Raw genomic sequence first — 27155 nt, 5'->3', positions numbered from 1 at the left:
GAAAGATAATTATTTTTATACATGGATGTCTGACATTTGATCTGGATTACTAAATTTAGTTAATTTACTTTTGGTAAAGTATCAATGAGTTGTATATCTGAGTTTCACGTTTTATTGTACACTACTATGCAAATGGGAACAACAATGTCTTTGGAAGCAATTTGGGAAGCATTAAAAGAAACATACTAGAAGAAAAACTGTAATTGTCCAGAATATCCTGCTTCTATGTTAAAATATTATTGCTTGATTTTACTAGGTCAAAGTCTTAGGATGATCCAATGTAAGGTTCTGATGACATTTCTTTATTCTGATACCTGAGTTAAATAATGGCACATAATTGGCTGGTATTAGTGGGACAAATATATATTTGATATTGGAATGCATACATTGATTTAGTGCAAAAACAGCACCTGACAAATGGGTTATAGTATCAAAATTTCTGGCTGTGCGCTTGAACCTACGTATTATTCTTTTTTTTTTTTTCACATATTAAACTGATTCCTTTTGGTAGGGTTTCTCTCCTGCTCTGCTGGTTGGTAAACCTAAGCTCCCCGGCATCTATCATTTCATACACTGATCATTTATACTCACTTGCTGATATACTCCCCAGTCAGGATGATGCCGCATGTCTGACACTTGAAGCAGCTGACGTGCCACTGTTTTTCTAGTGCCAATAGTGACTGGCCATGTTTGATTTCTTCCTTACAGCCGGCACAATCTGCAATTTCAATGGCAAAACAAAATCGTGATGCAGACATATCCCTCAAGAGCGTCCTATTCTTAGGATCACAATGGAGAACAGGTTTGATTAATGACCATACCTTGCATTACACTATCATGAAAGCTTTAATTATTAACATTAGAAAAGCCATCACTGCAAGCCTTATAAATGTGCTTTCCTAATGCAGTATTTTTGGGCACTGGCAGACCATTGACAATGATGTATTATCCATTCATTGCTTGCTCCCAGCAAAGTGACACTGCTGTATGATAACAAATGATTCATGTTAATGCTTTTACTGCTCTGCATTGATACCATGAATTCTAGCTGTAATATTACATATTTTAACCAATATGTGTTTTCCAGATGGAAATACTCAGTAGCTTTCCAGAAGGTACTGACACGGATTCTTCACCAAAGCACTAAATGTTGATTCACGCAACATTCCTTGGATCTGCTGCTCCTGCAGAAACACAACTCTTCCCGACAAGGATATGAAGTGTTGTTTCTCCACTCCCTTCCGCTCAGAAACAAATCTATTCTCAAGGATGAATGCCTCGAGGTTTTCTCTTTGCGAATACAAGGCAATGTAAAGTTCCATGTATCTGGCAGGCCTGCAAACATCACAGATCAGGTTACACATTAGGTTCTGCTGTCTGAGACAAGTTTAGCCTTAAAGTTTCACCCTTTTCCACTAGACTTTTAAATATAATATATCTATCTATCTGTCATGTTGTAATATATGTAATAATTGTAGAATCATATTACTGACTTCTAAAACCTGAAGGTACTCTCTAGGTGTGAAGAGGCTGCTGTCCATGGTCCTGATTGCTACTTGTCCACTTCAGCCTTATGCTGGACAGAGAGGTCTAGTTAAGTGAACATCAAAGGGCTCATTCAGGCGTCAGTATCTTCCACGTACGAGAAAAACTGACCAATTATTTTAATCAGACTTTGATCAGAATGTGATCAGCGTGTGGGCCGAGTGACATCAGTTTTTCTCGTACGTGTAGAAATAGTTTTCACCTTTCTGATAACACTTGAAAATTGGACAGCACTCACATGTCATCCAAGTGCAGTCCAATTTTTTCATTGACCCATAGAATTGCATTGCCGATTTTGATCTGACCCTTGGATCAAAATTGGACATGTCTCTGTTTTTATTTAAATGGACCACTTGGTCAGAGGAAAAAATCAGACATGTGAACAGCCCCATAGAATATTATAGGTACAAATGCTATCTGTGAAAAACACAGACATCACTGATGTCTGAATGAGCCCTAAATAACATCTTATTGATTGCCTAAGTCATTTTGTGCTTAGTACTTACTCTCCTCCTCAGGGGTGGATTAAGAGTAGTAAGGGACCCGGGCAGTTTAGAAGGCGTGGCACACACACACACACACCTGATGTATCATGTGACATGTCACATGATCCCCTGTGATAGATCATGGGATAGTTCACGTGAAATTAATTTTGCACAATATTAAAATATTATAATCATTTTTTTACATTAATTGTATGACTTAATATTGAGCACAATTAAGTATGCTGACATCCCCTATATACAGTATGAGACCCTTCACACAATATGAGCTGCCACATAATCCTCCTATACACAGCAGGAGGCCGCACGTAGCCATCTATACACAGCGGGAGGCCGCACACAGCCATTTATACACAGCGGGAAGCCGCATGTAGCCATCTATATACAGCAGTGGGCCGCACATAGCCATCTATACACAGCAAGAGGCCACTTGTAGCCATCTATACATAGCGGGAGGCCGCACGCAGCCATTTATACACAGCAAGAGGCCGCACGTAGCCATCTATACACAGCAGGAAGCCGCACGTAGCCATCTATATACAGCAGTGGGCCGCCCCTAGCCATCATTACACAGAGGGAGGCCGCACGTAGCCATCTATACACAGCATGAGGACGCACGTAACCATCTGTACACAGTGGGAGGCCGCACGTAGCCATCTATACATCTATATACAGCAGTGGGCCGCCCCTAGCCATCATTACACAGAGGGAGGCCGCACGTAGCCATCTATACACAGCATGAGGACGCACGTAGCCATCTATACACAGTGGGAGGCCGCACGTAGCCATCTATACACAGCGGTAGGAGGCTGCACGGCGCCATCTATGCACAGCGGGAGGAGACCGCACGGCGCCCCCCAGATACAGCGGGAGGAGGCCGCACGGCGCCCCCTAGATACAGCGGGAGGAGGCCGCACAGCAACCCCCAGATACAGCGGGAGGAGCCCAAATAGCGCCCCCCAGATACAGCGGGAGTAGGCCGCACGGCGCCCCCCAGATACAGTGGGAGGAGGCCGCACGCAGTCACGCACACACAAACATATACAGACATATACATACACGCATAAACACATTTGAAACACAAAAACACATATAAACAGACATCACACAATGATATCTGCTTGCACACACAGACACACTGTGACACGCACGCATGCACGCACACACACGTCACTCACCATCCCCCGACTCGGCTCCAGACGTCGTCCAGCTCCTCTCCGGTGCAGAAGTGCAGGGCGCACTCTGTGTGACGTCACACTAGCAGACACGGCCGTGCACAGGTCTCCTAGCTGTGACGCGGCCGGGCCAGCACAAGCACACAGGGAAGTTAACAGGTGCAGTGCTGACCCGGCCAAAGAAGAAGCAGCATCCCTGCGCCGCTGCCGGGGGAGCGGTCCGCAGGCCCCCCCGCCTCTGCCTGCCGGTGTCTGCCGCATTGGCGCCGCCGCGCCGCACATATTATAATGAATTTATTTTTTTGCATATAATAACTGAGATACCGCATTTTTTCGTGTGCTTGTTTTCTTTTTTATATATATGCTTTGTCTATATTTTAATTATGTTTAATAAAGATGAAAACATTTTTAAATAATTTTTTGGGTAGTTCTACTTTCTTCCTTGGTGTTTATATACAGATGCTACAGAGCTTTGTCATTTAACTGTTTACATGCTCATCCCGATAATCTGCACCCAGAGATGGACACAGACAGAAGGGGACCCTTGTGGAACAAAAGTATATAAGCCCTCTGCTGCTTTGGAGGAGGAAATGTTCCCCCTTATACCTTGGGCCCCTGTGCGACCGCACAGTTTTCACTAATGGTATGTCCACCCTTGCTTGCAACCTTCGTACTATTACAAGAAATAATGAAACCCACAATATGTTGAGAGTTGTTCAGTTTGTGCAGCCCTTGTAAGATTGTGGGTCCTGATGAATAAAGTTTAAAGGGGTTGTCCACAATTTAGATTCTAAGGCCTATCCTTAGAATAGGTCATGAATATCAGATTGCTGCAGGTCTGCAGCTCAGATCCTATTCACTTCAATGGGAGATGAGCGGCAGTACCCATGAAACAGTATGTAGTGGGCAACCCTTTTAATAATTGTGATCCTGCTACTGAAAGTAGGCATTATAAGATTCTATGCTAGGCGAAGCATTACATCACACCCACGACTGCTCACCATACTACAAAACAGTAGAAAGGGATTATTGATTGCTAACAATATAAATGCCTATATACAAATGACGCGCCCCCTGGGCCATGTTGTTAGGGATACCCGGAGCCGGATCAGATGGGGGTTGTAGTCTCCGAGTGGCTGTGACCCGGTCCGTGCCCAGGGTGTCAAGCTCAGTGTGTGGCAGTCCTACAGATGTTATTAGAGTTCTTTGTGTCGACTACGCCACCCGTTGATTTGCGGTCAAAAGGCCGCCGCTGCAGCAGGGTCCGCTGAGGCTGTTGGTATGTGTGCAGCTTTGGTAGTATAACCCCCAACGGGAGGGGTATAGCCTCAGGGGGGTCAGCCGTGGAAGATGGTGGTTGTGAAGGTGCAGCAAAGAGACTCAGAGGCATAAAATGCAGTTCCAGGGTTTTACTTACTGGTGTTGCTCGGGTCACTGTGTACAGCAGTGACCACCCGAGCCGTGCTGCGTCCACCAGGTCCTGGACTCGGTCAACTCCCAGGCAACTCCGGAGTGTGGTCCTGAGCTCCCTTTCTGACTTGTCCTCCTCTCCGGCCTTCCCCACCAGGGATCCACCTAAGTCCGGCTCCCTCGGGCCTCTTGTTGGTAAACCCTTGTCTCTGGGTTCCCTGACCCTATTCTTGGTTTGCCTTCCGGGTGGATTTAGTGGGTGGTTGTGGCAGATCCTGCCCACGACCTCCGGTCTCTGGCTGAGGATTAGTGCTGTAGCCTCCACCAGCTTGGGATCCGGTACCCTGTTGCCGACCCTTCACCCTTTTGTCCTTATTTTGGGATCTTGGGGTCCCCTCTGCGCCTCTGGGTCTCTCTTCCTTCTCCTCTGCTCTGCTTCTCAGGCTCTCAGACAGACTGTCTGACTGGCTGACTGACAACCGACTGACGTCTCACAGACTGACCCTGATCTAAGATGGTGCCCACCTTATATACTCCCTCTATGTGTGAGCTCAGGTGACCAGCACCCAATGAGCTCCTAGCTTTACCCAGGCTGCTCCCCCTATCTGCCCCTACACTACTGGGATGTTCCACCCCCCTCCCACTCCAGCCAGGAACAGACACTGTCGTACCTGCACATTTCTCTAGTGGGAGTACCATCGGTCTGTTCCCCGGAAATGGGATGTGTGTAGTGCATGCAGCTAACTGAGCTCAGTTCCACACTCCACCCTTACCCGGGAGTGGAATATCACACCTCTGGCTGAGGTGCAATACCCCTGTAGCAGCCGAATCCTCAGGGTGCTACATTCCCCCCTGGTAAATCACAGCACGCCCTCGGGCTGTAAGATATAAACATCCAAAACATACAATTTTTTTTTTTTTCATAAACATAAACATAGAAAACATCATATATATATATCAGCAATAAACTTTTCATATAAATAACATTCTTGTTTCTGGTTCCTCCGGTCACGGTGCAACTTGTGACCGGGTAAAGTGCGACAGTCTCTCTTGGAATAAAACAGTTCCCTATAAAACCGGTAGGGGGCGCTTTAGGAAGCGCAACTATATACAAGGGAAATATGGCCGCTCTCAGTCCTCGGCCAGGTATTAGGGAGGAATGACCACTCTCAGTCCTCGGTCAGTGGGAATAGGGACACACGGGTTTCAGTTCAATCTGCTGGTCCCAACGGGGACTATATTTTAACTAGAACAGTTCTTATACCCTACCCGGTAACTATGTACAGTCTCTTTACCGTACTTTAACGACGGCGTCCTCCTGCTCCTTCTTTAGATTCTTCAGACCCGTCCGGGTCCTCTTGCTCCTCCTCACACTGCAGCTCCTCCTCCGTCAGGCGATGCACATGGAGGGCGTAGGGTCCTTTGGCACACTTGTGCCGGGTGAAGGTGACCTCGTCCCCTACATACAGGTCACGACCTCTGTGTCCCTCCGGCAGATGGCTTTCTACGTCTCTGCGGGTCACAAAGACGTCGCCGGGGGTATGATGGTCTCTAATGAAGCCCCACCCATGCTGCATGTTGAATTTTATCACAGTCCCGGTGGAAGGGGGACCATGAGCTGCACGGGGATTCCTCCTGGTCCGGCTCTTCTGCTCCGCGCTCCTTATCTGCGCTTGCTGTTCCCGGACCCGCCTCTCTCTCCGCTCCCTCTCGAAGACCTCGAGCTGCTGCCGGCAGCACTCTGCACGCTCCGCTGCGGCCGCCCGAGTCTCCTGAGTGAACCCCATGAGGTCTTCTCCAGTGGGGTCCCACTCGAACTGTGCATCCTCCAGCGGGGGCGAGGTCCTCCTTGCGGGCTTCGGAACCGGAATCAGGGGTTCATCTAGGGGTCTCTCTTTCCGGAGTCGGGGATGGTGAAACTCCGGTGGCCATATGAAGGGCTGCCCATCCGGGCACGTATGCTGGGCGAACAGGTCCTCACCCAGGTGCGGTACTTTAGGTGCTATGGGCGCTGTGGTGGTAGCGGCGCCCGGGTTGACCAGGCCTTGCGACCAGGCTTGGGGCACGCTAAAGGAAAAGGGCACCGTAAGAACGGCGGCGCCCGTGGTTACTCGGCCCTGCGGCCAGGCCGGTGGGGGCGCTGTTGGAATAGCGGCGCCCGGGGGTACTAGGCCTTGCGACCAGGCCGGTGGTATTTCCTGCTTGGCCACGCTCGAGGTCGAGGCGTGTGACGTCACAGGGGTCGCGGCCGCGGTTTCCGGTTGAGGCCTAGTCGGTGGCGATGACGATGCAGCGACGGGCACGGCAGGGGGAATTTCGGGCTCTGCGACGGGGAGCTGGGGCAGGCACGCGGTTTCCCGGCTCGGGGTAGAGACGTCCCCTTTACCTGCCTCCGTCCGTTCAGCTCCCTTCTCGGCGCCGTCTCCTGCCTTCATTCCTCCTGCGCCATCCTCAGAGGCGGTCTGTCTCCTCGTCTCAGGTGGCGTGCTCCGCTGACGGGTGCCGGTCTGCTGGGCCATCTCTCGGCTCCACTCCGCCAACGTCTCTCGCTGCACCCGGGCCATCCTCCGTGCGAGGCCCTCCAGCGCGGTCTGTGCACACTCCCGGTCTCGGGGGAGCTGTGCTAGGATCTCCAGCAGGCCTTCTGGAGTGGCGACCTGCAACAGGCTCCTGACCACTGGGTCGGTGCTGCCTGACTCTCCCTCCATCTCCGGGTAGGCTTTCTCTGGACTCCTCTCCAGACTTCTTGTCTCCGCGTGCGCTCTCTCCAGACTGCTCCAGGCGACACCCATCTTTGCTCTCTTGTTCTGTCTCCGCCCACATTGAGGGTGGTCCCGGGGCAACTTTGTGATTGTCAGTTCCAGGGGCAGTTCTCTCACGCTGATGGACACTTCCAGCATCACAGTCTCTGTTGGTGGGCGCGGTTTCCGCTTTTGGCGCCATTCTTCGACCTGGCCCACGATGGGAGGTGGCCTTTTGCCACCCTCTGGCACGCCCATAATGGCGTCCGCTCCCCCAAGGCGGGAAATCCTTGGAAATGGCGGGAAAAGGCTGCAAATGGCGGACAACCGGCGGGAAACGTCCTGTGATGGGGTCCGTTGGCGGGGACCCTCCGGAACCGGCAGGAGACTTCTTTTTGAGGTAACGGTGAACTTTTCTTCAGGCACGCAGTACCCGGTTGTTGCGGGCACGTTATCCTGCCGACTACGCCAAAGTTGACGCGCCCCCTGGGCCATGTTGTTAGGGATACCCGGAGCCGGATCAGATGGGGGTTGTAGTCTCCGAGTGGCTGTGACCCGGTCCGTGCCGAGGGTGTCAAGCTCAGTGTGTGGCAGTCCTACAGATGTTATTAGAGTTCTTTGTGTCGACTACGCCACCCGTTGATTTGCGGTCAAAAGGCCGCCGCTGCAGCAGGGTCCGCTGAGGCTGTTGGTATGTGTGCAGCTTTGGTAGTATAACCCCCAACGGGAGGGGTATAGCCTCAGGGGGGTCAGCCGTGGAAGATGGTGGTTGTGAAGGTGCAGCAAAGAGACTCAGAGGCATAAAATGCAGTTCCAGGGTTTTACTTACTGGTGTTGCTCGGGTCACTGTGTACAGCAGTGACCACCCGAGCCGTGCTGCGTCCACCAGGTCCTGGACTCGGTCAACTCCCAGGCAACTCCGGAGTGTGGTCCTGAGCTCCCTTTCTGACTTGTCCTCCTCTCCGGCCTTCCCCACCAGGGATCCACCTAAGTCCGGCTCCCTCGGGCCTCTTGTTGGTAAACCCTTGTCTCTGGGTTCCCTGACCCTATTCTTGGTTTGCCTTCCGGGTGGATTTAGTGGGTGGTCGTGGCAGATCCTGCCCACGACCTCCGGTCTCTGGCTGAGGATTAGTGCTGTAGCCTCCACCAGCTTGGGATCCGGTACCCTGTTGCCGACCCTTCACCCTTTTGTCCTTATTTTGGGATCTTGGGGTCCCCTCTGCGCCTCTGGGTCTCTGCTCTGCTTCTCAGGCTCTCAGACAGACTGTCTGACTGGCTGACTGACAACCGACTGACGTCTCACAGACTGACCCTGATCTAAGATGGTGCCCACCTTATATACTCCCTCTATGTGTGAGCTCAGGTGACCAGCACCCAATGAGCTCCTAGCTTTACCCAGGCTGCTCCCCCTATCTGCCCCTACACTACTGGGATGTTCCACCCCCCTCCCACTCCAGCCAGGAACAGACACTGTCGTACCTGCACATTTCTCTAGTGGGAGTACCATCGGTCTGTTCCCCGGAAATGGGATGTGTGTAGTGCATGCAGCTAACTGAGCTCAGTTCCACACTCCACCCTTACCCGGGAGTGGAATATCACACCTCTGGCTGAGGTGCAATACCCCTGTAGCAGCCGAATCCTCAGGGTGCTACACAAACACATTACACCATTACAAATATCCCCCATGACAGTGAAATACTCACGACTTGGTCCATGAATCTTGATTGGCTTGTCACTTACTAAAGACTGGGAACAATTCTGGCAAACACAGTCTTTACCCCTGAAGGTCACCTTATCTCCGATTGGAAAAGGTTTCCTGTAACACAAAAATGTTTTATATATAACCAAAGTAATAAGTAAGAAATCATGTATAATTATGGGCAAAACTATTTTATTAAACTCACGTTTCCATCCAATTCTGAAAATCAAATTACCGTAGTCAAAAAGTAGAAATGGGGACCTTTTTTTAGCCACAGGCTTGCTAATGTTTTCAGCCAGTTGTCAGTATTCTGCTCCTTAAAATTCATGTAGATTTGTGGATCTATTAGTCAGTGGTCTGTAAATCTCGAAATAACTTGCTGCATTTATTGTTTTCTAAAAAATAATTATTTACTAGGATATGTAATAACTCCACATTCAATAGAGTCCATCTGTGGGACCTCGCTGGTCCTGGGAACTCCAGGGACACAATCAACACTAGGCTTTATTCTGATCAAGGACTACATTTATGTGTAGTTGGTATGTTATCTTGTGTATGCATGGTTTCCTCTGGGTATTTCAGATTCTGAGCTCACTACAAAAACATAGGGTTATATTGGCTTTCTATGAAATTGTCTCTATGTGTTCTTGTGTAATGATATAGGGGAATTTACATTATGGCCCTATTTGTGATAATCTCTAAAATTGTGCTGCCAAAGTATGCTACATGAGTATGGAGTATGGAGCAAAATATACAATGCAATCAACAAGTAAAAAAATGATGTATTTCTCTGCAAATCACCACTCCCATTCTTCACTGTGAAGAGGAACGCAACACAGCCTCAAGGGTTAACCATTGCCTATAGAGCACTTAGCGACGCTGAAACGATCCCAACAACGATACGACCTGTCAGGGATCGTTGCTGCGTCGCTATGTGGTCGCTGGTGGGCTGTCAAACAGGCAGGCTCACCAACGATCAGGGGAGCAGCTACATCGTGGAAAGAATCTTTCCACGATGTCCTGCTCCTGGTTACGAGCCTGCTGAAGCAGGAGCAGGCTGGTAACTATGGTAAACATCGGGTTACTAGGGGCACACGCGCTCCTAGTAACCTGTTGTTTATCATGGTTACCACTCTGCTACAGTTAGCGGGAGGTTACCGCTCACTTTAGCAGGCTCGTAACCATGATAAACAACGGGTTACTAGGTGCGCGTGTGCCCCTAGTAACCCGATGTTTATCATGGTTACCAGCCTGACCGCTGCTCCCGCTGGTCACACACAGCGATGTGTGCTAACCAGCGGGAGAGCAACGACCAAAAAATGGTCCAGGACACTTTGCAGCGATCAGCGACCTCACAGCAGGGGCCTGATCGTTGCAAAGTGTCACACATAGCGACATCGCTGGTGAGGTCGCTGTTGCGTCACCAAAACCGTGACACAGCAGCGATCTCGCTAGTGATCTCGCTATGTGAGACGGGGGCTTTACACATTCCAATCCTAGCTGTACAGAGATATTATTGTGCAATATAGAAAAAAAAAGGAAATACATGGATCATTAGCATTTTATTCAGTAAACTTCACGTAAAAGCAATTTAAGGTTGGAACGTCCATAAGGCAATGGCTGTTTCATGTGTGTGCATGATTGGTCAAAGAATGGTGCAAAGTACATTGAAGGGAGTCTGTCAGCATAAAAGGGCTGTTCACCCAGGTATAGATGCTCGGTGCACCCTTAGAGTGGCAAAGCAGTTTAGGGCATCTTCCCTCCTACTTGTTTTCCATATATCTTCCCCGTTCTCTGGCTCCTCTAATGTCAAAGCTGTCAATCAGGGAAGAGGAGGGCAATGATACAGTTGGGTGGGAAGCAGGGTTGCCAACCTGACTTTTTATTTTTTCTGGACAGCTTATCAAAGAATCACAGACTGACAATAATTTTTACGCACACATTTGAAAAGCATAAAAAATCATTAGAATTATAAGTGATACATGCCTTAAGCCCATAAGTCTCATATGAAGACATCAGCTGCATTCACTGTAAAATGATGATAATTATAGTCATAAAAAACTGTATAAGTTTCTTCAGCTTAAAAAAAAATTGATGGAATTTTTTTATGGACAGGGCAAAAAAGTGACCAATTTTTACGAACTGTCCTGGAATTTCTGGACGGTTGACAACCCTGGTGCAAAGGTGCACTGAAGTGCTTGGCCATTCTAAGGGTACACAGAGTGCATGTGCTTTGTTTGAACAGTCTTTTTGTGCTGACAGAGTCCCTTTTAACACATACTGTTGGATACTGTTCAGATCCATACCGTCTCTGCATAGTACGTAGCACATACTGTATGTCTGTCTGCAAAATCTGGCTGCTTGTTATACGAGGATAGTAGAAGTATTTGAATAACAAAAACGTACTTCATGGGGTTCTCACTACAAGTAAGAAATCAGGAGCCATGCCAAACCTTTCTGTGAACTTACAACTTTACTTCAGTAATTGAAAACTAATGTAAATTTCTACCCCAAAAAAAAATTCTGACAAGAACTCCTTTTTTCCTTCATCTCCTTACAGTTAAACATCCAGGTTTTGCAAGAGGCTTGTAGGGGGTTTCAGAAAGCTTTGATGTTTTAGTACAGGTTCTCTGGAGTATCTAGGACAACCCAGGGGGTCTTGACAGCTGAACGGTGTTCCATGGATGTTATCGGGGTTTGATTTCTTTTATGAGAGTTGAATGTATGCACAGCTGTTCCACAGAGACGCTTAAAATAGACAGAGCACAGCTGCATTCCCAGCCTCACCCAATTCTGTCTTTCAGAACTTGCTGCTCCCAAGTCATGTGAAAACCACTTTGTGAACTGCTGAGCTACAAATTACAATATATTAGATGGCTGTATGCACAGGGGCGGCAATGACGACTAGTCTGCTTGTATCTGTCTTGTTTTCTCACCATGCCAGTTCTCCATCCAAGACATTAATGGTCCTTGGATAGCAGTGAGTAGGGTGATGGTATGTGCATCTGTTTGCTACTATACTTATATGTATATTGATAGGGTGCAAGAAATCTATAGCTTCTGAGCTCATCTTCAAATCTTTATCTAGTAGTTGGCATGAATTTGAAGCCAGCTGCCAGTTATACACGCAGTAAGTGCCAAAAGAGCTCAAGAAAGCTCAGCATCTTGCAAGTGACAGACATCATAATCTTGTGCCATGGCCAGTTATAACATCTGACAGGTTTTGATTTATCTCATTTATTTTACAAGTTATTTAACAGCAAGATATGTGGAAAAAAATTCAGCAACCTATGCCTAGGGGGAACATTTGCATAGGGTGTTAGAAAAGAAAAAATAAAATGTCCAGTATGCAGAACACAGATCTGCAGTCCTCATAATAGATCCTATTCACATCAACATGCCCACATGGTAGTAGTCATACAGTCGTGAATTCTGACACGTCATTATTTCCATTCAGTACCATAGAACTTGTGTATCTGCCTAGTGGCACATTAAGATGAGCCGTGAATCTGTGAACGAGGGTTTGTAAGACACATCTTTATTTACTTTTAATGGCTGAGAACTTGTGTGTCTGTATAATGGATCATTTATCCAAGCTGCAAATCTTCATAAGAACATAAGAACACTTGTTCTTAATTATCAAGCTGGTGATCACCTGAAGAATGAGCGAAATGCTCATTTGTTGGGTGATCAGATGTTTATGCTGGCAAAGAAAATTGTCCATCGCCCCTTGTAAACGCGGAATGTGCTGCGACAACATGATGCTGCTGTACATGAACAGAATTATCATTTTGATGATCATTTTAATCTCACCAGTAATAGTTGACCTGTGCCAACAAGTAAGTAATTGAGCGCTTATAGACTTGTATATATGCAATCAGCGCTTGTTAAAGTGCTGAGATCAGCGGGTCTACATGGACTATAAGTAAGTGCTTGGAGTCCGGAGAGATATGTGTAGCCTGTCTAGGATTGCTTACACCAATTCAATGTAATTAATGAGCAAGTCTACTTGTAAATAAAAGTATTTCAATTAACAGACAACATGAATAGAATATACAAATTAATTTAAACATTTAATTAAAGGGGTATTCTCATTTTATTAAATTAGTAAAGTTAGTTAGACAGCATGAAAATAAACAAGTTTTCAGTTGACTTTCTTTTCCTATCTACTGTCATTCTTCTGCTATTAGAGCTTTTATCATTCATAGTGTACAGCTTGTTGCCAAGGAGATCAAACACCAGTGCATGCTCAGTACTTTCATTAAAGGGTGAGGAGTTAATGCCCAAGATGCCAGTCAGCTCTCTCCAGCTCACCAGCTCATTGATTTCTGTACATCAGCTAGCTACTCACCTCCGTATCAGTAAAGCTAATATGACATCACAAGTGTGTGTTATCAGATAACTCTGATATCAAAACTGGTTGGTTATTCGATAAACTGTTGTGACATCAAAAGTTGGTTTTAAACAGGTAAATGCTGTGATATTACAACTCTGTCAGATACAGGTAGTTGTTTGACATCACAAGTTTGGTTGAGTCTTCAGTGACATCACAAGTTTCAACCAGGGAAGCTCAGTGGTTGAGATACCATATGTAACCTGAAATTAGAACTTGGAAATCAAGTCAAGAAGGATCCCACATACTGATCTTACACAAGGGGCCTCTTCTACTGATGTCCACTGTAGGTCATTAGCTACAGTGGGGAAAAAAAATATTTAGTCAGCCACCAATTGTGCAAGTTCTCCCACTTAAAAAGATGAGAGAGACATGTAATTGACCTCATAGGTAGACCTCAACTATGAGAGACAAAATGAGAAAACAAATCCTGAAAATCACATTGTCTGATTTGGAAATAATTTTTTTTCAAATTTTGGTGGAAAATAAGTATTTGGTCAATTACAAAAGTTAATCTCAATACTTTGTTATATATCCTTTGTTGGCAATGACAGAGGTCAAACTTTTCTGTAAGTCTTCACAAGGTTGGCACATGCGGTTTCTGGTATGTTGGCCCATTCCTCCATGCAGATCTCCTCTAGAGCAGTGATGTTTTGGGGCTGTCGCTGAGTAACACGGACTTTCAACTCCCTCCAAAGGTTTTCTATAGGGTTTAGATCTGGAGACTGGCTAGGCCACTCCAGGATCTTGAAATTCTTCTTACGAAGGCACTCCTTCGTTGCCCTGGCAGTGTGCTTGGGATCATTGTCATGCTGAAAGACCCAGCCACGTTTCATCTTCTATGCCCTTGCTGATTGAAGGAGGTTTGCACTCAAAATCTCACGACACATGGCCCCATTCATTCTTTCATGCAAACGGATCAGTCTTCCTGGTCCCTTGGCAGAGAAACAGACCCAAAGCATGATGTTGCCACCCCCATGCTTCACAGTAGGTATGGTGTTCTTTGGATGCAACTCAGCATTGTTTCTCCTCCAAACACGACGAGTTGTGTTTCTACCAAACAGTTTTACTTTAGTTTCATATGACATTCTCCCAATACTCTTCTGGATCATCCAAATGCTCTCTGGCAAACTTCAGACGGGCCCGGACATGTAATGGCTTAAGCAGGGGGACACGTCTGGTACTGCAGGATCTGAGTCCCTGGCGGCGTAGTGTTTTACCGATGGTAGCCTGTGTAACGTTGATCCCAGCTCTCTGCAGGTCATTCACTAGGTCCCCCCGTGTGGTTCTGGGATTCCTGCTCACCGTTCTTGAGATAATTTGACCCCATGGGGTGAGATCTTGTGTGGAGCCCCAGATCGAGGGAGATTATCAGTGGTCTTGTATGTCTTCCATTTTCTAATTATTGCCCCCACAGTTGATTTCTTCACACCAAGCTGCTTGCCTATTGCAGATTCCGTCTTCCCAGCCTGGTGCAGGGCTACAATTTTGTTTCTGGTGTCCTTCGACAGCTCTTTGGTCTTCACCATAGTGGAGTTTGGAGTGTGACTGTTTGAGGTTGCGGACAGGTGTCTTTTATACTGATAACAAGTTCAAACAGGTGCCAGTACTACAGGTAATGAGTGGAGGACAGAGGAGTAGAGATGAGCGGTGTTCGACTAGAACTGTTCGCCAATCTCAAATTCGAGCTGTTTTGGGCGGTGTTCGAGTTGTTCTACGAACCCGAACGATTTGCAAAAAATTCGGCTGTTCGAGGTTATGTTCGATAACTGTTCGTGCACCAAAAGCGTGTCCTGCATGTCTGGCGCTATTTAGAGCACCAATCATGCAGGGATTGTCTGCCACTCACTGTAATGCCACAGCCATGGTGGTTGTGGCATTACAGTGATTGCCCAAATCGATGGGAACAGTGCCAACAGTGAAACATGAAAAGCCGGCAATTCAGCAGCGGCATACACCGGTACCCGACAATTTAGAACCGAAAGAATAGAGCTTCACACATAGATTAGATAGATATAAACATGTCAGTCACATATATACGAAGTACAGTGAAAGTGCTGCTTACTGTACTTGTCATTTAGCGTAAAGGATTTATAAAAAAAAATAATAGTGTTTTCATGCACCGTCTCTTTAAAAAAGCCGGCCGGCAATTCAGCAGCGGTACCCCACAATTTATAACAGACAGAATAGAGCTTCACACATAGATTAGATAGATAGAAACATGTCAGCCACATATATACGAAGTACAGTGACAGTGTTGCTTACTGTACTTGTCATTTAGCGTAAAGGATTTATCAAAAAAAATAATAGTGTTTTCATGCACCGTCTCTTTAAAAAAGCCGGCCGGCAATTCAGCAGCGGTACCCGACAATTTATAACAGACAGAATAGAGCTTCACACATAGATTAGATAGATAGAAACATGTCAGTCACATATATATGAAGTACAGTGATAGTGTTGGTTACTGTACTTGTCATTTAGTATTAAAATAAAGGATTTATTATTAAAAAAATTGGCGTGGGGTTCCCCTTAATTTTAGGCTCTAGCGGAGGTTAAGCAGACGGCTGGGGCAGATGTTTGAAGCCTGGGAAGGGGGTAATACCCACGGAGCTTCCCAGGCTACTAATATCAGCCCCCAGCTGAATACATAGCCTTTACTAGCTATTAAAATGGGGGACACCCCAAAAAAAATGACGTGGGGTCCCCCCTAATTTAATAGCTAGCAAAGGCTAGGCAGACAGCTGGGGGCTGATATTAATAGCCCAGGAAGGGAGCCATGAATTTTGGCCCCCTCCCAGGCTAGAAACACCAGCCGTCAGCCGCCCCAGAAATGGCGCATTCATAGGATGCGCCAATTCTGGCACTTAGCCTCGCTCTTCCACGCTGCCCTGGTGCGGTGGCAGGGGGTAATAGGGTTGGGGTTGATGTCAGCTTATAATGCCAGCTGACATCAAGCCCAGGTTAGTAATGGAGAGGCGTCTATAAGACACCCCCATTACTAACCCCATAGTCAAAGTTAAAAAAAACACAAACACCCAGAATAAAGTCCTTTAATTGAAATAAAGACACAATCCTTTATTGTTCTAAATTAAACCATACTTACCGTCACGCCCATTCCAGCTGAAGCCAACGATCTCCTGCAATAAAAGAAAAATAATAAAGCAACCTCATCCTTACCTTTCCATGGTTCCCACGACAGCTTCAGCTCTGCTACATCGAGATGACAGGCTGGACCGCAGCAGAACGCTGCCATCCAGCCTCTCATCCCGCAGACACTGAGAAGCGCAGGCTTGCTTGCGCTGCTCAGCGTCTCTCTGTGACGACATCCAGATGAGCCGAGTTCATGTCCAATGAACTCGGCTCACCTCATGCACGTCACTGACAGCGTGGGAAAATTCTCACGCTGAAGCGGTGAGTGCAGGAGAATTCTCCCACGCTGTCAGTGACGTGCATAAGGTGAGCTCATGTCCAATGAACTCAGCTCACCTCCTGCACGTCACTGACAGCGTGGGAGAATTCTCCTGCACTCAGCGCTTCAGCGTGAGAATTCTCCCACGCTGAAGCGCTGAGTGCAGGAGAATTTTCCCACGCTGTCAGTGACGTGCATAAGGTGAGCTCATGTCCAATGAACTCAGCTCACCTCCTGCACGTCACTGACAGCGTGGGAGAATTCTCCTGCACTCAGCGCTTCAGTGTGAGAATTCTCCCACGCTGAAGCGCTGAGTGCAGGAGAATTTTCCCACGCTGTCAGTGACGTGCATGAGGTGAGCCGAGTTCATTGGACATTAACTCGGCTCATCTGGATGTCGTCACAGAGAGACGCTGAGAAGCGCAAGCAAGCCTGCGCTTCTCAGTGTCTGCGGGATGACAGGCTGGATGGCAGCGTTCTGCTGCGGTCCAGCCTGTCATCTCGATGTAGCAGAGCTGAAGCTGTCGTGGGAACCATGGAAAGGTAAGGATGAGGTTGCTTTATTATTTTTCTTTTATTGCAGGAGATCGTTGGCTTCAGCTGGAATGGGCGTGATGGTAAGTATGGTTTAATTTAGAACAATAAAGGATTGTGTCTTTATTTCAATTAAAGGACTTTATTCTGGGTGTTTGTGTTTTTTTTAACTTTGACTATGGGGTTAGTAATGGGGGTGTCTTATAGACGCCTCTCCATTACTAACCTGGGCTTGATGTCAGCAGGCATTATAAGCTGACATCAACCCCAACCCTATTACCCCCTGCCACCGCACCAGGGCAGCGTGGAAGAGCGAGGCTAAGTGCCAGAATTGGCGCATCCTATGAATGCGCCATTTCTGGGGCGGCTGACGGCTGGTGTTTCTAGCCTGGGAGGGGGCCAATATTCATGGCTCCCTTCCTGGGCTATTAATATCAGCCCCCAGCTGTCTGCCTAGCCTTTGCTAGCTATTAAATTAGGGGGGACCCCACATCATTTTTTTTGGGGGGTCCCCCATTTTAATAGCTAGTAAAGGCTATGTATTCAGCTGGGGGCTGATATTAGTAGCCTGGGAAGCTCCGTGGGTATTACCCCCTTCCCAGGCTTCAAACATCTGCCCCAGCCGTCTGCTTAACCTCCGCTAGAGCCTAAAATTAAGGGGAACCCCACGCCAATTTTTTTAATAATAAATCCTTTATTTTAATACTAAATGACAAGTACAGTAACCAACACTATCACTGTACTTCATATATATGTGACTGACATGTTTCTATCTATCTAATCTATGTGTGATGCTCTATCTTTCTGTTCTAAATTGTCGGGTACCGCTGCTGAATTGCCGGCCGGCTTTTTTAAAGAGACAGTGCATGAAAACACTATTATTTTTTTAAATAAATCCTTTACACTAAATGACAAGTACAGTAAGCAACACTATCACTGTACTTATTATATATGTGACTGACATGTTTCTATCTATCTAATCTATGTGTGAAGCTCTATTCTTTCTGTTCTAAATTGTCGGGTACAGATGCTGAATTGCCGGCCGGCTTTTTTAAAGAGACGGTGCATGAAAACACTAATATTTTTTTTAATAAATCCTTTACACTAAATGACAAGTGCAGTAACCAACACTGTCACTGTGCTTCTTATATGTGTGACTGACATGTTTCTATCTATCTAATCTATGTGTGATGCTCTATTCCTTCTTGTCTAAATTGTCGGGTACCGGTGTATGCCGCTGCTGAATTTGCCAGCCGGCTTTTTTAAAGAGAGTGTCTTCTGAGCAGTTTGTCAGCTTTTGGACACCTTTGCAGGTGTTTTCTATGTGTTTCTATGTGTTTTTGTTTGCCTGCCATTGGTTTTAACGGTGTTCGACGGTGTTCTAAGGTGTTCGACGAACAGTTCGACGAACAGTTCCTCAAACATCCCGGTGTTCGACGAACCGAACCGAACCCGAACACTACGGGGGTGGCTCAACACTACAGAGGAGCCTCTTAAAGAAGAAGTTACAGGTCTGTGAGAGCCAGAAATCTTGCTTGTTTGTAATTGACCAAATACTTATTTTCCACCAAAATTTGAAAAAAAATTCTTTCCAAATCAGACAATGTGATTTTCAGGATTTGTTTTCTCATTTTGTCTCTCATAGTTGAGGTCTACCTATGATGTCAATTACAGGCCTCTCTCATCTTTTTAAGTGGGAGAACTTGCACAATTGGTGCTGACTAAATACTTTTTTCCCCACTGTATGTGTACCAGATTAGTAGTGAGTGATCATGAAGACATGATCACTCATTACAGTCGCTCCTGTCCTGTATTACTATTGCCACTCTTGTCCATTTTACAGTTAGGATATAGAACTGCAGAAAGTGACTGAGGTGGTTCTAAAGATTGGGCAGATAGTTTGGCTAGATACTGCGGCTTAGGAGTCATAGCCAGGATTTCACCATGCTTCCTTTCACCAAATTCTGATTTATCTCTCTTTATCCCTATTATGGACTTATTTGTATATTCCCACTGCATGGTATATAGCTAGAAAAAATTGTTATGTCTCTATATAAAATGGCATATGGAAATTAAGTAGAGGTCTATGAGAGCCTTATTACCTGTAGTAGACCATGTACATAAGGCCTAAGACTACTTAGATGATCTAATAATGCTTTGTAAATATTCCCTCATTTAATTTCAAGTAAAATCGGCAACCTCATATTCAGTCTACGATATATACAGTTTTTTATTTTCTGGGTAATAAATACCTTTGCTCATGTTTTTGGTGCTTTAGTGGTAAGTGGTATTTCAATTGCAATTGCACTGCTATCATCCATGGTGTTCCCTATGTGGACAATGCACTTTTTTAAGTGTATAGATATGTCATAATGTGTTCTATTTACCTGCACATACTGCATACAAAACATTTTGGATGGTATGTTCGTCCAAGCGCTGAAATGACTTCTCCTGTAATGAAATCTCTGCAGCTGTCACACCGGGTGCCATAGAGTTGCTGGTAATCGCGTGTGCAGATATACTCCCCATTTTTAAAGAAGAAACCAGACTGGGCCAGATCGCAGCCACACACTGTAACAAAAAAATACAGAGCTTAGAATACTTAACAAAGACTGTATGCAAATCTGGGAAATATATTCATTGAACTAAGTTCCACTGCGATTAGCAAATTTCATTTACAAAAAAAGAAAATGAATTTTCTTTGGAGACTGTAACCAATCGATAATAGCAGTAATCGCGTATGTTGTGCCCCAATCATAATTCACTTCCAGGAAAGATTTATCTGGGTCTTTAACATGCATGAAATATGCATGATAGATTGACTGCGCTGGCTAGACTAATGCAATACAAGCATTCCAGTGGAAACTGTGAATATAGAAGACTAATGTCATTTTACAATTACAGCTAAAAATCTGATCCACGCTATACTGAATGATAATAATAATTTGCTCATGGAGCATTAAGATGTATTATCTAGAGAAAAGCTCATGGTACTGAATGAGAAAGGGATTTCAATTCCACCTGCAGATTCACATGTCACCTGCAAAAGTGCAAATGTTCTGTTTTAGCTCCCCAGAGGGAAAAAGAGGACGACAAAGTCTGCATAAAAAGGTAAATTTAAGTTTTTTAGAGACAAAAGAAAGGAGCACCCCTTCCTGCACCTATGACTGTTATGAGTACAATTGTTTATAAATATTTTTAATTGTTTGAGGGGTTTTTTTGGAATTGGTCTTTGCTGGGACTCAAACTCAGGCCCTGAAGTGTGGAAAGCAGAAACATTAACAGTGAGCCACAGTCTGCACTGCTATATATTAAGACCTACAAGATTCTTCTTTATAGGCATATTGTTCTGGTATATACAGTCATGACTAAAAGTTTTGAGACTGACACAAATTTAGTTTTTTTTACAAAATTTGCTGCTTCAGTTTTTAGAATGGCAATTTACATTAATTCTAGATTGTTATGAAGAGTGATCAGGTATATTGCAAAAAAATCCATATTCATTCTTTGCCAAGAATATTAACTTAATAATAAAAGCATAATTTCCCCTGAATTTCAGCCCTGCCACAAAATGACCTGCTAACATCATTTCAGTGATCTTCTCATTTGCTCCGGATAAAGAGAAAGTTTAATGAGGACAAGGCAGCTGATATGACTCCGTCATGCTGACTGAATTATAAAAGCAGACTGGTTGTTTTAAAAGGGGGCTGGTAACTGAAATCATTGGCTTTTTTTGTTAAGCATGGTGGTTACCTCCAATGAAACATGTGTAACATCATTACTCTGTCTCAAAAAAGCTTAACACACAAAGACACTACTGCTTGTAAGATTGCCTCTAAATCAACCATTTATTGAATCATGAGTCTCAAAGAGAAGAGAGAGGTTCAATTGCTCTGAAGAAGGCTTCAGGGCAACCAAGAAAGTCCAGCAAGTGCCAGGATCGTCTACTAAAGAGAATTCCATTATGGGCTCGGTTAAAACACCAGTGCAGAGCTTAGGCAGTAATGGCAGTAGGCAGGTGTCGGAGCATCAGCACCTACAGTGAGGCAAAAGCTTTTGGAGGATGGCCTGGTGTCAAGAAAGGCAGCAAAGAAGCCACTTGTCTCAAAGAAAAATATCATAAGTATAAGAATAGGAAATGGACTGAAGAGGACTAAAGCCCCCTTCAGACTGTTTGGGACATTAGGAAGAATGATTGTTCAGAAAGAAAAGATGTGTGTTACCGTGAGTCCTCTGTCATACCAACAGTAAAGGACCCTGAAACCATTCATTTGTTGCTTGTCATCCAAGGGAGTGGGATCACTCACAATTTTGTCTAAGAACACTGCCATGAAAAAAGAATGGTAATTGAATATCCTCTAAGGACAACTTCTCCCAATGATCCAGGAGCAATTTGGCGATGATCAATGCTTTTTACACCATGATGGTGCACCATGTCTGATAAGTGGCTCAGTGAACACAACATTGCAAATTGAGTCCATGGCCTGGAAACTCCCCAGATCTTAATCCCATTGATAACCTATGGTCAATCCTCAAAAAGTAGGTGGAAAACAAAAACACAGAAATTATGATTAAAAACCAAGCACAAATTAAAGAAAGAATGAGTTGCCATCAGCCAGGATTTGACCCAAAAGTGGATATAGAGAGTGCAATATTCACCAGGCAAACTGAAGAAGTATTGAAAACTAAGGCTCAGAACTGCAAATATTGAGATCTTGCATAAACTTAATGTATTTGTTAATAAGATTAAAAACTTATGAAATGCTTACAATTTCATAATTGTACTTACTTCAGTAACCATGGAAACATCTGACTAAAAGATATAAAAAAAATTGAAGCAGCAGAGCTTGTGAAAGCCAAAACTTGTGCCAGTCTCAAAACGTTTGACCTCAACTGAACAGTACAGATAGCCTTTCACAATTTTCAGATTAGCATTTTTAAATGCATATACAGTTGAAACCAGAAGTTCACATACATTGTATAAAAATACACATGCATTTTTTTCTCAATATCTGACATGAAATCAGAATAAACCTTTCCCGTTTTAGGTCAATTAGGATTACCATCATGTTTAATATTTGCCAAATGTCAGAATAAAGAGAGCGAGAGAATGTTTTAAGGCATTTTCATTACTTACTGCAAAGTCAAAATTTTACATACACTAAGATTACTATGCCTTTAAACAATTCTGGACTGCCCATATGATGATGTCATGTGTTTGGAAGCTTCTGATAGTTTTTTTGGCAACATCTGAGTTAATTAGAGACACACCTGTGGATGTATTTTAATACACACCTGAAACACACTGCTTCTTTGTGTAGCATCATGGGAAAGTCTAAAGAAATCAGCCAAGATATCAGGAAGAGAATTGTGTACTTGCACAAGTCTGGCTCATCCTTGGGCACAATTTCAAGATACCTGAAGGTGCCACATTCATCTATACAAACAATTATACACAAGTATAAACAAGATGGGAATGTCCAGCCATCATACCGCTCAGTAAGGAGACAGGTTCTGTGTCCCAGAAATGAATGTGCTTTGGCCCAACATGTGCATATCAACTCAAGGACAAAAGCAAAAGACCTTGTGAAGATGATGGCGGAAGCTGGTAAGATTGTGTCAATATCCAGAGTGAAACGAGTACTGTATCAACATGGGCTGAAAGGCCACTCTGCCAGGAAGAAGCCATTACTCCAAAAGAAACATAAAAAAAAGATTAATGTTTGCAAATGCATACAGGAACAAAGTCCTTTATTTTTGGAGACATGTCCTGTGGTTTGATGAAACTAAAATTTTACTTTTTGGGCATAATGACCATCATTACATTTGGAGGACAAAGGGCGAAGCTTGAAAGCCCAAGAACACCATCCTAACTGTGAAACACGGGGGTGGCAGCATTTGCTGCAGGAGGGACTGGTGCACTTCACAAAATACATGGCATCATGAGAAAAGAAGATTATGTGGCAATACTGAAGCAACATCTCAAGGCATCAGCCAGGAAGTTAAAGCTTAGGCGGAAATGGGTCTTCATAATGGACAATGACCTAGAACACACTGCCAAAATGGTAACAAAGTGGCTTAAGTATAGCAAAGTCAATGTTTTGGAGTGGCCATCACAAAGCCCTGATCTCAATTCTATTGAAAATTTATGGGAAAAGCTGAAAAGGCAGGTGCAAACAAGGCGACCTATAAACCTGAATCAGTTACACCAGTTTTGTCAGGAGGAATGGGCCCAAAATTCCAACCAACTATTGTGAGAAGTTTGTGGAAACATATTCCAAACGTTCGACCCAAGTCATTCAGTTTAAGGGCAATGGTACCAAATACTAATGAAATGTATGTAAACTTTTGACTTTGCAGTAAGTAATAAAAATGACTTAAAACATTCTCTCTCTCTCATTATTCTGGCATTTTGCAAATATTAAAAATTATGGTAATCCCAACTGACCTAAAACAGGAAAGGTTTATTCTGATTTCATGTCAGATATTGAGAAAAACATGCATATGTGTCTTTTTAAATAGTGTATGTAAACTTCTGGTTTCAACTGTATGTGTGTATATGTACAGTACAGACCAAAAGTTTGGACACACCTTCTCATTTTAAGATTTTTCTATATTTTCATGAGTATGAAAAGTGTACATTCACACTGAAGGCATCAAAACTATGATTTAACACATGTGGAAATATATACTTAACAAAAGTGTGAAACTACTGAAAATATGTCTTATATTCTAGGTTATTCAAAGTAGCCACCTTTTGCTTTGATGACTGCTTTGCACACTCTTGGTATTCTCTTGATGAGCTTCAAGAGGTAGTCACCGGAAATGGATTTAGCACCAGACACATCTCTTCAACAACTGTTAAGAGGAGACTTTGCGCAGCAGGCCTTCATGGTAAAATAGCTGCTAGGAAACCACTGCTAAGAACAGGCAACAAGCAGAAGAGACTTGTTTGGGCTAAAGAACACAAGGAATGGACATTAGACCAATGTAAATCTGTGCTTTGGTCTGATGAGTCCAAATTTGAGATCTTTGGTTCCAACCACCGTGTCTTTGTGCGACACACTCTTGGCATTCTCTTGATGAGCTTCAAGAGGTAGTCACCGGAAATGGTCTTCCAACAATCTTGAAGGAGTTCCCAGAGATGCTTAGCATTAGTTGGCCCTTTTGCCTTCACTCTGCGGTCCAGCTCACCCCAAACCATCTCGATTGGGTTCAGGTCTGGTGACTGAGTAGGCCAGGTCATCTGGACTAGCACCCCATCACTCTCCTTCTTGGTCAAATAGCCCTTACACAGCCTGGAGGTGTGTTTGGGGTCATGGTCCTGTTGAAAAATAAATGATGGTCCAACTAAATGCAAACCGGATGGAATAGCATGCCACTGCAAGATGCTGTGGTAGTAATGCTGGTTCAGTATGCCTTCAATTTTAAATAAATCCCCAACAGTGTCACCAGCAAAGCACCCCCACACCATCACACCTCCTCCTCCATGCTTTACGGTGGGAACCAGGCATGTAGAGTCCATCCGTTCACCTTTTTTGCATCACACAAAGACACGGTGGTTGGAACCAAAGATCTCAAATTTGGACTCATCAGACTAAAGCACAGATTTCCACTGGTCTAATGTCCATTCCTTGTGTTATTTAGCCCAAACAAGTCTCTTCTGCTTGTTGCCTGTCCTTAGCAGTGGTTTCCTAGCAGCTTTTTTACCATGAAGGCCTGCTGCACAAAGTCTCCTCTTAACAGTTGTTGAAGAGATGTGTCTGCTGCTAGAACTCTATGTGGCATTGACCTGGTCTCTAATCTGAGCTGCTGTTAACCTGCGATTTCTGAGGCTGGTAACTCGGATAAACTTATCCTCAGAAGCAGAGGTGACTCTTGGTCTTCCTTTCCTGGGGCAGTCCTCAAGTGAGCCAGTTTCTTTGTAGCGCTTGATGGTTTTTGCAACTGCACTTGGGGACACTTTCAAAGTTTTCCCAATTTTTCGGACTGACTGACCTTCATTTCTTAAAGTAATGATGGCCACTCGTTTTTCTTTACTTAGCTGCTTTTTTCTTGCCATAATACAAATTCTAACAGTCTATTCAGTAGGACTATCAGCTGTGTAGCCAAGAGACTTCTGCACAACACAACTGATGGTCCCAACCCATTTATAAGGCAAGAAATCCCACTTATTAACCGGTTCAGGACCGCCCACTGTAGATAAACATCGGCGCTGCCTGGGCTCTGTGCAGCGCCGACGTTTAAAAATGGTGGGTGGTCCCGCAGCGCTCAGGACCCCCAGGGTCCTGCAAGTGCTGCGGTTCCGGTGCAGAGCGATAGCTCTGATAGAGGACATCATCGGGACCTGATTGGATCAGGTCCCAATGATGTTAACCCTTTGCTATCTTCTATATGCCGCGATCTATAGTGATCGCGGCATATAGAAGATAGTGAGAGGAGAGGGGGTCGTCAACTTACCTCTCCGACGGCCCCCTGATAGGTTCCAGGACCTTCCGTTGTTATGGCAGCTGGAGGTCACATGACCGCCACCAGATCTGCCATATATGGTGTCCTGCTAGGCTCAGCCTGCAGCTGAAGCCTGGCAGGAGACACTGACTGTGAAACAGTCAAGCAAAGATGTCATGTAATGTAATACATGTCTATTACATTGCATGACATCAGTGATTAGAAAAATAAAAATGAATGTCCCATACAGGGACTAAGTAAAAATGTAAAAAAAAGTCAAAAAAATGTTTTCAAACTGTTAAAAAAAATCACAAAATAAATAAAAATAAATAAATAAAATATTAAACCAATAAATCCATATATTTATGCAAAAACAAAAAAAGTACACATATTTGGTATCGCAGCGTCCGAAACAACCCGATCTATAAAACTGTCACACTAATTAACTCCTTCTGTGCACACCGTAATAAAAATAAATAAAAAACGGAGCAAAAAACTATGCTTTTTCATCATATCACCAAACAAAAAGTGGAAAAAAATGCGATCAAAAAGCAAAATGGAAATAAAAATGGTACCGCTGAAAACGTCATCTTGCTCCGCAAAAAAAAAAAACACCATACAGCTCCATCAGCCGAAAAATAAAAAAGTTATAGCGCTCAGAATAAAGCGATGCAAAAAAAATACTTTTTCTATAAAATTGTTTTATTGTGTAAAAGCGCCAAAACATAAAAAAAATATACAGTAAATGTAGTATAGCTGTAAACGTACTGACCCGAAGAATAATGCTGCCTTATCACTTTTACCACACGCAGAACGGCATAAAAAAAAACCTCAAAAAACAATTCCTGAATTGTTGTTTTTTGTTAATTTTACCTCCCAAAAAACGGAATAGAAAGCGATCAAAAAATGTCACGTACCCAAAAATGGTACCAATAAAAATGTCAACTCGTCCCGTAAAAAACAAGCCATCACATGACTCTGTTGGCCAAAATATGGAAAAATTATAGCTCTCAAAATATGGCAATGCAAAAACTAGATTTTGCAAAAAAAAAAGTGTCTCTAAGTGTGTGACAGCTGTCAATCATAAAAACCCGATATAAATCTGGTATCTCTGTAATCGCACCGACCCGAAGAATAAAGTAATCTCATCATTTATACTGCACGAGGAACGGCGTAAAACATAAATAAAACTAATTCTTCACCTGCTACTGATTTGTTTATTATGTCTCCCAAAGATCGCAGTAAGGCTCTGCTCACATTTATCCTGCGCTCTGCGCTGAGCTCTTACACCAGAGTTT

At 44.4% G+C, this 27155-nt stretch overlaps 1 protein-coding gene across 3 annotated transcripts in view; it reads right to left on the bottom strand.

Annotated features, from left to right (window-relative positions):
- Window positions 1-27155, bottom strand: part of ABLIM3 (actin binding LIM protein family member 3) — a 266409-nt gene that overhangs the window by 59166 nt on the left and 180088 nt on the right. For all 3 annotated transcript variants that reach the window (XR_012251181.1, XM_073651326.1, XM_073651325.1), the window contains exons 3-5: window positions 19797-19980; window positions 9078-9190; window positions 592-718 (exon numbers count right to left, since the gene is read on the bottom strand). Coding sequence is in view for 2 of the 3 variants with exons in the window: in XM_073651326.1 (XP_073507427.1) it covers window positions 592-718; window positions 9078-9190; window positions 19797-19980 (424 nt within the window). In the remaining variant the exon portion in view is untranslated. The remainder of the gene's footprint in view (window positions 1-591; window positions 719-9077; window positions 9191-19796; window positions 19981-27155) is intronic.

Source organism: Phyllobates terribilis, unplaced genomic scaffold (assembly GCF_046119375.1).
Source record: "Phyllobates terribilis strain yellow unplaced genomic scaffold, ASM4611937v1 Scaffold_11__3_contigs__length_659146591, whole genome shotgun sequence".
Classification (NCBI taxonomy): domain Eukaryota; kingdom Metazoa; phylum Chordata; class Amphibia; order Anura; family Dendrobatidae; genus Phyllobates; species Phyllobates terribilis.
Note: the sequence above shows the minus strand (reverse complement) of the source record. Positions and strands in the feature narration are given on the sequence as shown.